The 12,090-nt window shown below is 33.6% G+C and overlaps 1 protein-coding gene across 1 annotated transcript in view; it reads right to left on the bottom strand.

Annotated features, from left to right (window-relative positions):
• Window positions 1-12,090, bottom strand: part of tim (timeless) — a 141,858-nt gene that overhangs the window by 71,993 nt on the left and 57,775 nt on the right. The window contains exon 2 of the mRNA XM_072535062.1: window positions 1,662-1,785. Within this exon, the coding sequence (XP_072391163.1) occupies window positions 1,662-1,758 (97 nt within the window). The 5' untranslated portion in view covers window positions 1,759-1,785. The remainder of the gene's footprint in view (window positions 1-1,661; window positions 1,786-12,090) is intronic.

Here is a 12,090-nt window from a genome sequence, read left to right as displayed (position 1 = left end):
TTTCTGCTTGTATTTCGCGTAGTAGGAAAATTTGATCCACTGTGCTGCGCCCTCTTCTGAATCCACATTGATATTCCCCTATGTAATTATCTATATTTTGAGATAGCTTATCTTTTATATATACTGCAAGTATTTTATATGCAACATTTAGTAGGGCTATAAAGTTTTTATAACATCTATAAAAAAAAGACCCTACAAATTGTTTTTGTAAGTATGAACCCTGTTGGTTTGTTTACTTATATTCTAAAATCTTTTTTATTTGTAGTGAACTGATGATGCTTTTAAAAATAAAAGCGAAACGTATTCGAATAAATCAATAAAGTAGTTGACGACTTTTATTTGCCAATTATTGACCGATAAAACCTCTGCTATTCAACCATTGAATATATTCCAAATATTATATATATATATATATATATATATATATATATATATATATGTATATAATAAATTAAGATATAATGGCTGAACGACGTCCCAAAAGTACTACATGTTGCTCAAATCACATACTGGTTTTAATGAGTCACACATTTCTTGAAAATAATACATAGAATTTTTAAAACTCTTGAATATGAAATTAATGACACACAATTTGGGTTTAGGAGTAGTATGGCCAGAAGAAAAGTTTAATTTGATTTAAATGTGCTAGCCCAGATATGCATAAACATGAATCATGACATGTACTTATATATTTTAAAAAGGCATTGGATAAGGTTCAATGTAAACAGTTGGTAGATATATCAAAAAGCAAAAGTATTTACAGTCGTGATATAAAAATTATATCTGATCTATATTGGAATCAAACTGCCAATGTAGGAGTTGACAACCAGAACTTTAGGGAAGAGTCCGCCCCATGTTTGCATGCTTTCCCGCTAGTTTTTAATGTCTACAAAAAAGCAGTTATAACTAAAAAATGCTTTCAGATTCAATACAAATTTATATCTATCAATGTATACATTTTTAATGTAAATGTCCGCCATTTTGTTTCTTAGGAATTTCCAATTTTGCTGGTAAATTATCACGTAAACACACTTCTCTCGACTTTTATTTTTTTTTGGACGAAAAATTTTTGGTGCCATCGTTAAAATACTGGAAGAATGGAAAAAATTGTAATCTTCAAAAGTTGTATAATATTATAAAAAATGTTTGATTTTCATATATAATAGATAAGATACAAAAAAAAATATTGAAAATGTGTCATTTTTTAGCATTTTAGACGATAATAGTCGCTTAAAGAAGAAGCATACGAATAATAGAATCAAATAGGAAAATTATGTATTGTAGTGAGCCAAGTATGTATCCAGAAAAGGTATCTAAGTCTCGAATTTTATAGAAAGAATGGGTACATGAAAGCGAAAACTAAAAAAGAATAAAACTATATTTATATAAAGAAAGATAACCGCCAAACAACTTTGGTTATAATATCACCTCCTTAATTTAAAATAATCTTTTTTAAAAATTATTTCCGAAGTAAAAGTCAAAACGTCAAACAACTATTATAAAATTTAATTTTTATTACAATCAATTGTGGCTTAATCCCATATAAATATAAATATATTTAACCTAGACATGCCACAAGAAAACAGTTTCAGAACCTTGTCTAATTTTTTAAGAAGTATCTGTTAAAGATATTACGGAATAGTAATTTGATGTTAACTTACCTAAACAATCCTCGCTGATGATTATATTGTCTCCATTTTGCACAAATAAAGAGGAAAATGTACTGTGAATGGGATTTGAAGTCATAACCCATGCCATACCTAAATTAATCTAGGCTCATTGACCCTGCAACAAAATTTATATTATATATATATATATATATATATATATATATATATATATATATATATATATATATTGTTATGCTATGTAAAATTGAGAATAATATTGGTTTGTTTTTTTTTTAAATATTTCAAAATACAAAATATAAGTCAAATAATTCACCTAATAAACTATAAAAGATATTTCGAAGAAATGAAAGTCCATTATCTTTGGATTACCTGTAGTAAACAAAATTTAAAGATATGCATAAATTATTTTATTTGTAAAATATATTCGAGTGACGGAGCTTAAGTGAATTGAACAATACGATCGGGTTTTCCAAATGGACTTGTACTGTGAATAAAGACAATAAGGTAGAATTTAGAAATTATATTTCTCCGTTAGTTCTTAAGAATTTGTAGAAACCGATTAGCATGTTAATAGTTTTTAGGAAATTTATAATTGTAGGTAAAATTGTTGTTTGTCATCTAAATGGTAGATGGTGGGAAGTATGAGGAACTCTGATTGGAGGACATTGAAAAAGAGGGAGATAGCTATGTAGGAATGAGAGTTTAGCTGGATTTTTAAGGGAGAAAATATAATCAGTTGTTTTCCAAGGGTGCAAGGCGAACAGTCGTTGTTCTTTGGTGGTTCCCAAGTGATAGTAAGCATTAGAAGTGAATGTTTGTGAGTTTTAGTGGACTAAGTGTATCCTGACGGAAGCTGATCCAGTAAAATATTGTAAGTCATACTTTTCTACTTATATATTCCAAGAGTCACTGTTCAGGCCGGAACGAGAGATTCAGTTTATCGAGTGGAGAAGAGGCTAGCGTCTTTTGAACGATACGTGCATCTGAAGGAGATCATTGAAGACGAGAGGCTCGCAATAATTTGTTGTAAGATTGCTGATTACCTAGGGAACTGCGAAGAATAGATAGTGTAGGCTACAAGGAACAAGGATTTGGACAACTCATCTTCAGAGAGATAGTTTTTTTTTATTCGTCAGTTTTTCTTTATCAACAAAGTTTTTTCTTTTAATTGCTTCAGAAAAGATAGAAATATTTATCAGGAGATATAGAACAACAATTTTGATTTGAAATTTTAAATTATATAGTATATAACAATAATTTTTGAAGGTTTACGTACGTAGAACAAAATTTTGATAATCATTGTATGAGATATTTTTTGTTTAAGATATTTGAGTGTGAATTTTATTTCAATATATAATTTTGTATCATATATGACTATTATTCCGATATTCCTTAGACCTTACCTATCATATGTAAAGCATAGATATTGAAATTGAAGCACGAATATAACCCTGAGATAAGAGAATTAAATAGTGTGATAAAATCATAATTGCATCATTTAAATAAGTTTAATTAATTAATTAATTAATTAGCTAATTAATTGTTTGGCGCACCTCTGACTTTTAATATCACATTAATATATATATATATATATATATATATATATATATATATATATATATATATATATATATATATAATGACAGAAAAAAACACCCAGTATTACTGAATTTTTTAGAATAACTTTTTGTACCTATGTCTTTTAGAGTTAGTTAAGCAATTCAACATTTCAGAAAAATCCAATCATTGGACAAAATGTAAAGAATTAATAACATGTTGGCATTCATGATGTCTTCTTCGATCAGAAATACGTTTAATCACACTCCTAATGAGATGATTAATTTCCTCCTGTAGTATTTCATCTCTAGTTACTTCGATATAATCTCTGGTTAATGAGGAAAGTGGAGTAGTCACCACAATGTCCCAGATATATTCAATGGTTGAAAAATCGGGAGATCTAGGCGGCCAAGGCAACAAATTAGCTTAATTGTCTTCAAGATAAACCAACTCAGTTCTGTCTGTATGTGGTCGGTAATTATCTTGTTGCAAAAGTGGGTTTACTACGTCCTAGATGTAAGCAGGAGAGTTATCCTGTTTCTGAGAAACACCAAAGATGACCGGCTTCTCTAAGCAATAGCCCCTCCCATATTATAGTTCCATATTTCTAACAGTGTGGTGCACATGCCTTTCCATAGAAAATTAAGGATTTCTCATCACGTCGCCTTCTCACCCTTGCACGGCTATTATGTATACCTAAACAGAATCTAAATTCATCACATAAGCCAATGGTATTCTATTCAAGGTCCCAGTTCACCCATCCTCTGCACCATGGCAGTCGATCATTTTGGTGAGTACTTTTAGAGGTAGGAAAAACTGAGGACTGTATGAAATAAGTCCAAAACTTCTGATACGGCGATAAATAGTTTACATTGTAGTAGGCCTTTCATGCTTTTCAAACTGTTGGTCTACAATTGACCAGCAAAGAGTGATTCTTTGGGAGTTCTAATTAGACGTTTTAAGAGAAACTTGACTTAATAATAGCTGAAAATTTAGTACGTGGGGTTTTTGTATGTGACCAATTATTCTAAAATATTTAGAGTCTCCGACTGCATCATTATAAAATAAGATTTCAAATATTCTGTTTAGTACACATTTTTTTATTGTTGTCTATTTGCTTGACACGGTGCTTATTCCATGACTAATAACAGCGCATAAGTTATTGGTATTATTTTTCTTATGACCAGTCAGTTTTAGGACTTATTTCTAGTGCTAGGGTTTACGTATATTGATTCAGACACAAATTTACAATCACTAAAACCATTTAAACTACAAAAGTTATGTCGATATTTAAAAATTCAACATAGAGAGCACGTAGCAAAGTCTATTTTTAAATAAAAAGACTGCTTAAGGTTGCTCTATTCAAAAAACACTATTTTTTTTAGTAAGAATTGAAATAATACAACTGATTTGGATGCTACCAGGATTATTCTTTGGCAGAATATTAGTAACATAAACTGCATTATTGTTTTATCATCGTTCCTTGTTTATTCTAATAACAATGCTCTTTGTTCACTTGTTTGATAAAGGTTCTGATAAACCAATATAATATTTGACAATGGCATTGCTTGCCTTTAGTTTTCAGCAATATTGCAGTTCCTTTTTATCAAATGCTACAGGTACATCTTGATGGCAAAAATTGCCTCTCGAAATATAATACCTAGGTTTTCAGCCTTTCGGTAAACCTTAGCTTTGATTTCCCTCCGTATACCCCAACTTTAACTGCTTCATCTATTTTAGAGCTGGCTGTATATCAGCATTGATCTGTAATTATGAGATTCGTTTTATTCGACTTCCATTCGCCCTCCCTTGAAAAGGACGAACAACGGCCTTTTAAAATTATATTTAGGTCGCACTGCATCTAGTACCATTTCCAACTCTGGCTGATTTTTAATTATCTCACTAGATTTGATCCAGGTATATTTTTTCCCTGCTTACTGGCTTCTTACCTGCCTTCTGCATCCATATATGTAATGGAAGAAGGCAAACATGACATCCATAACGGGGGTTGGGGTAGTGGATATCGCTTCTGTTATGATTAAGCATGCTTTTCTACTTCTTCTTCTTCTTTTTATGTAGACATGACTCTGTCTGTCGCATTTTAATACAATGGTCTTCTTCTTCTTCTTTTTATGTAAACATGACTCTGTCTGTTTTTCAATGCGCCTGCAGTAAGTTGTCGTTCCATCGTTTTCGTTGTCTTCCTGTTGATCGTCTTCCTATTGAAGAACTGTCTCTTGCCGTCTTTACTAATCTATTTGTTGTCATTCTGCTTATATGATCGTTTCATTCTACTCTTCTATTTCTTACCCAGTTCTTGATGTTCTCCACCTTGCATCTACGTCATATATCTGTACTTCTAGCTCTGTCCCATAGTGTCTTACCGTCAATTTTTCTAAGTGTTTCCATCTGTGCTGTTTCTAACATCCTTTGTGTTCTCTCTGTATTAGGTTGTGTTTCTGCCGCGTATGTCATTATTGGTCTAATGACTGTTTTGTAAATTCTGCCTTTCATTTATTTCCCGATATTGTTATTTCTCCATATTGTTTCATTCAGGCAACCTGCAGCACTGTTTGCTCTATTCATTTTATCTTTAACTTCAGTTTCGAGGTTTCCTTAGCTAGATAATGTGATGCCTAGATATTAAAACTCTATCACTTGTTCTATTATCTGACCTTCCAGCTCCAATTAAGTTCTCCTTCTACTTTTACTTTTATTGTGCTGTTTTGGTAGATATTTTCGATCATTTTGATTATTCCTAGAGGTATCTCTCTTGGGTACAATAAGTGGATCATCATCATCAGCCGTATTAAGTCCACTGCTGGATATAGGCCTCCCATAAATAATTCCAATGCATTATATCTTGAGCACCGTGAATCCAGTTGTGCTGAATGCGCTTGATGTCATCTGACCACCTTGTTGGAGGACGTCTTCGATTTAGATAAGCATCGTGTTTAGGTCTCCATCTGACAACATGCCCCGCCCAGTTCAATTTCAATGTTGTAATCCTTTGAACTGCGTTAGTAACACCAGTTTTTCTCCTAATTATTGTATTTGATACTCTGTCTCTGAGGGATATATTCAGCATTGACCTCTCCATCGTTCTCTGTGCCGCTTGTATTTTATTGATTACTTTTCTGGTAAGGGTCAATGTTTCTGCTCCATACGTTAGAACTGGGAGTACACAATGATCAAAGACCTTCCTTTTCAAGCACATGGGAATATCTGATCTAAAGACTTCTCTCAGTTTTCCGTAAGCCGCCCATGCCAGTCCTATTCTCCTGTTTAGCTCCGTTGTTTGATTATCTCTTAGTAATTTAATCTCGTGGCCCAGATATTTATAGCTATACACATGTTCAATTTGCATGCCTTTAGTTGAAATGTTTTTCGCCAGTACTAGGTTGGTCATATATTGTATTTTGGAGAAATTAATTTTAATTCCAACTCGTGTACACGAGCTCTGAAGGTGTTGAAGAAGCTGGCAGGCATGATCTACCCGGTCTGCAATAAGGACTATGTCGTCTGCAAATCTCAAGTTGTTCAGAAATTCTCCATTTATGTTGACTCCAATATTCTCCCAATTAATGTTTCTCATAGCACTCTGCAACAAAGCGGTGAATAGCTTAGGAGAGATGGTATCTCCTTGCCTAATACCCTTCTCGAAGGGTATTGTATTTGTGTTGCCACAATACATTCTAATTGCAGCAGTTGCGCTATCATATATATTCCGAAAAAAAGTTGTGTACCTATGATCAATACTGCACTCTGTAAGAGCTCTTAACATGGAGCTATGCTGAACTGACGCTTTCTCAAAGTCTACAAATATTAATATCAATGGCTTGTTGTATTCTGTAACTTTATCTATTAAGGATTTTATTACTTGTAGGTGGTCATTCGTTCCAAAGCCACTCCTAAATCCGGCCTGCTCTAATGTTTGGTAAAAATCCAGCTTAGGTTCCAGTCTGTTAGTAATTATTCTCATAAAGAGCTTATATAAATGAGATAACAAGCTGATATGTCTGTAGTTTCCAATTTCTGTTACATCTTCTTTTTTGTGCAATATTATCATAATGGCACTCTTCCATTTTTCTGGTGTAACTTCTTTAAAGAGGCAGGCATTATAAAGCGTTTTTAAAGCTTTTATGACGCATTCGACTCCTAATTTTAGCATTTTACTTACAATGCCATCTTCTCCAGGTGATTTGCTGTTCTTCATACTTTTCAACGCTGAATCGATTTCCTCTTCGGTTATATCTGGAAGTTCCTCTGATCCTTGATTTTGTATGGCTGACATTTTCACCTCTGGAATGTGAGCATAAGAGATTTCCACCTCTGAAATGTGAATATCTCGACGATATAAGGTTCTATATCCTTGTTGTTGATATACAGGATATCCTTGTCTATTTTTAGCTTATAAATGTTTCTGGTTCCTGTCTTCAACTTTCGTTTTAAACCTTTAAGGCTTTTATTTTGTTCTACGATATTAGTTGTTTCTTTAGTGTTAGAATCCCTTATGTCTTTCCTAACAGCTTTTAAAATGGTTTTATTTAAATTCCTCAGCTCTGCGATGTTCACTGTGTGCTTATTTTTCATTTTCCTTATTTTTTACATTAGGTTCCTTGTACCTTCTGTAAGTGGATAACGTATTTTAATTTTACCCGGTCAAATGCCTTCTTAAGGTTCACGAAACATAGATATGCCAGTTTGTTGTATTCTAACGATTTCTCTTGCACTTCTCTTGCACCATTCCTGACGAATTTTGTTTTGTTTGATTATTTCTTAGATTAGTTTTAATAGTTGTTTTGTCAGATTTGGTCCTCCGTACTTTAGGAGTTGGGTACCAACTTAACTCCTAACTCCAACTCCAATTTGGTACCCAACCAGAACATCAGTATTGGTGGGAAAGAAATAGAACTAGTAGATAGATATAAATACCTGGGACATGAAATTATGATTGGCAGGGATAACCAGACTCATGAACTGAAGAGAAGAATCGGCCTTGGGTGGGCAGCATTTGAAAAACTGAGAGAAACTTTTAAAAGTGAGCTGCCCACATGCCTAAAGAGAAAGGTATTTGATCAGTGCGTCCTCCCAGTCTTGACGTACGGAGCAGAAACACTTACCTTAACAAAAGCAGCAGCTACCAAACTGAGAGTCACGCAAAGAAGAATGGAGCGGTCCATGTTAGGAATAACTCCGCGAGACAGAATAACCAACGAAGACATCAGGAGAAGAACCGGAGTGACTGACATCATCGAGAAGATAGCCAGACTAAAATGGAGATGGGCAGGACACATAGCCAGAATGACAGATGGGCGATGGAAAAAGAGGTTATTGGAATGGAGGCCAAGGGAAGACAAGAGAAGTGTCGGTCGACCACCTACAAGATGGACTGACGATTTAAGAAGACTCAATAAAAACTGGATAAGAGCGGCGCAAGATAGACGGGGTTGGAAACATGAGGAAGAGGCCTATGTTCAGCAGTGGACTCTTGAGGCTGGATGATGATGATGATGATGACTTTAGGAATTCGTTCTGTATTCTTTCGTTGAATGCTTGTCATTAAAGCTTATTCAGCTTATCTTTGGTGGTCTTTGATTGGCATTTAGACCACCATATTAGTGCACAATATGTAACCATAGGTATGACTACAGTAATATATAGCCAGTAGTACATCTGTTTGGATTCCACACCCCATGTTTTCCCATTTTTCCAGTTAATAATTCTTACAAAATGGGCGTACCAGGTCACTTATCTACTATTAGTCCTAGATATTTGATCTTATTCGCCTGTTTGGCAGTTTTTACATACAGAGTGGGCATCCAGATGTTATCTAGGTTCCGTCTCCTTGTGAAACTGAGTACTACTGTTAACCCATACGATAAATAAATATATTATACGGTATTTTATTTAAAGGAATATCCCTTTTCATTGTGAACAAATAACTTCGTATGTTTACAGAAAAAGGGTAAGCGTTATTTATAAACTGTGTTAAAGTTCTCGAAAACATTTTTGCCAATGATCGTAAATGATTAATTTCTAAGAAAATATTTTACAAATATTCCTTTGTGATTTTAAAAATATTCAGTAGGTATGAATAGCCTTATAAACAATGTGTTCTGGGAAATGCCAGACGGAAGAAGGTCTGTAGGGCGGCCTAGAAAAAGGTGGAAAGATGCAGTCAAAGACTATCTAGAGAAAATCTAGGGAAAATGGGAGTGCGACAATGGGAATTACTGGCACAGGACCGACAAACATGGAAGGCAATAGTAAACGTGGCAAAGCCTCACGAAGAGTTGTAGCGCCATTGATGATGATGAGGTATGAATGAAATATTCAAAAAATATAAGTATAAATATAAACGTATATAATAATTCAATGAAAATATGAATCATTCCGTATATATCCGTATATTGCGCTTGTATAAAAAAGCGGGCCTCTTGTTGTTGCTTACTAGAAAAAGTTAACGGTATATTTTCCTATTAATTGAATTGTAACCAGTTAATATTCACTTTTATAAACTCATTCCTCCACGTGAAATAAATCAGTTATTATCATATCACGTTTCTTAGTTAAATGCTGGAATTATAAAACCATTTCAATTGACCTTTGTTCATGATACAATAAAGGCATTTGAATTTCAAATATTGATTGTATTATTGCTAGGATTTTGTATTACATGTAATATTTTGGAGACTAAGGTATAAATGTACAGAGTGTATCAAGCTCAAGATTTTCACCCGCCGAGGTAAACAAATAACAATATTAAAGATTGCTAATTATTAAAAAAATATATAATTCTATAAACGTTTACGAGGTGTCTCAAATATGACAATAATAATAAGGTAAGTGTTAATGCTCGTTGGTACTACTATATGTAGTATTAAAGTAGTGAAAAAGACGTATCTTAAAAATATTAAGATAAATACAGTGATGCAAAAATATTAGACGTATCAAAAAATATTTTATTGCAATAAATAATTATTTTTTTTAGGGAATTATTGATTCTTGATTAGATTCGATAATCGATTCGATTTGATTTAATTCGATAATCGATTTGAGTATATTCGATTAGATTAGATTCGATATTTGATTCGATTCGATGCGATGTGTCGTTACAGTCGTTATAGTTTCCTTTTCTTTCACACCTTAGTGTGATCCACTGCTCCATCCGTAGCCTGCGATAAGAAAGCTGTCTTCTTCTTCCTATGCCGTCCCCATTAACGTAGGTTGCCGACCACATTTCTAAAAGTTTCTCTGCCTTTTGTAACGTGGAATAATTCGTCTACAGTCATGTTTGTCCAGTCTCGAATTCACTATTTATTGCATCTAGTAAAGTTTGTAATTACTATTTAAATGGGAATAAGCCATAATTAAAGGTTAAAGTACGTTTATTGACGTTTTATAAAAATTATAAGAAACGTCAATAAACGTTCTTTAACCTTTAATTGCGGCTCATTCCCATTTAAATAGTAATTACTTTAACATGCCACAAGAAAACAGCTTCAGAACAATATTAGTAAAGGTTACAGTTCTTCTATATTCTCAGGCATAATTACCGTGTCATCTGCAAATCTTATGGTGTTTACGATTTCTCCACCAATTCTTATTCCCGCTTTTCTTTCCCATAAGGCTTTTCTGAATATGACCTGTGAGTACGCGTTGAAAAGCGTCGGAGACAAGACGCATCCTTGCCGACCCCTCTCGCAATCGGTATATTATTTGTTTCTGTATCGTTCACCTTTGCTACTGCTATCTGGTTCCAATATATAGTCTTAATAAACTCAATGTCTTTTTTGTCAAAATTGATGTTTTTTAATTCATTTATTAACTTCATATGCTGCACTCGGTCAAAGGCCTTCCTAAAGTCTATGAAGCATACATATGCACTCTTGTTATATTCCCGACATTTCTGCAAGAGTACCGTCAAAGCAAATAACGCCTTTCTTGTACCCATGCCTCCTCTGAAGCCAAACTGCGTTTGATCTATCCGATCCTCACATTTCTTATAAATTCGGTTTTGCACAATTTCCAAGAGAATCTTTAAAGGGTAGCACATTAGGCTTATTAATCTATAGTCATTACATGATTTGGGATTGTTGTTTTTTGGCAGAGGTAAAAATATCGATTTAATCCATTCCTCTGGGATGTTGCCCTCTACATATATGTGGTTGAGAATTCGGGTGATATATTACCGTCATCTAAGGCTTTTAACAGTTCAACTGGAATTTGATCAGGACTCGGTGCTTTTTCTTGTTTTGCATTCTGTAGGGCATTCTTTACTTCTGAGGGTAAAATTTGTAGGTATTGTTCTTCCCGGTATATTGTTCCCATACTTCCTTTATTTTGCTCTCTTCAGTAAGTATTCCTCCATTATTCTCTTGTTATGAGTGTTCTTCTTTGTCTGATGTTGCCTGTAAGTTCTTTCATTTTTTTATGTAAGTTTGAGGTGTCATGTTTGTTGCTGAGTTCTTCCAGTTCCTGTCATTCCTTGTTCATCCATTCCTCCTTAGCTTTTCTGATTTCATATTTGATTTTATTCTTGATGGTGTTATATTTATTTTCACCTTTATTTTTGTTTTTTTTTCAGTTATTAGCTCAACTATTTCCGGTGTCATCCAGTCTTTTTTAGTGGTTTTCTCTTCTTCGCCTAGGACCTCTTTTCCCGCTTTTAGTATGGCTTTTTTTATATCTGCCCATTCCACGCTTCCTTCAGTTAATTTATTTATATCTGCGTTTAGTTGCTGTTGGCAGTTGTCGTCTTTTAGGTTTTTGATGTTTATTTTGGTGGTTTTAACTTTTTTCTCCGGATTTCTGAATTAATGTTGACGTTTGCTAGTAATAGATTATGGTCCGTATCTGCATCTGCGCTTAGATAGGTATTTGCACTTTGCACTCCATT

The sequence above is a fragment of the Diabrotica undecimpunctata genome, chromosome 6, assembly GCF_040954645.1.
Source record: "Diabrotica undecimpunctata isolate CICGRU chromosome 6, icDiaUnde3, whole genome shotgun sequence".
Lineage (NCBI taxonomy): Eukaryota > Metazoa > Arthropoda > Insecta > Coleoptera > Chrysomelidae > Diabrotica > Diabrotica undecimpunctata.
This window is presented reverse-complemented; position numbering and strand designations above follow the sequence as displayed.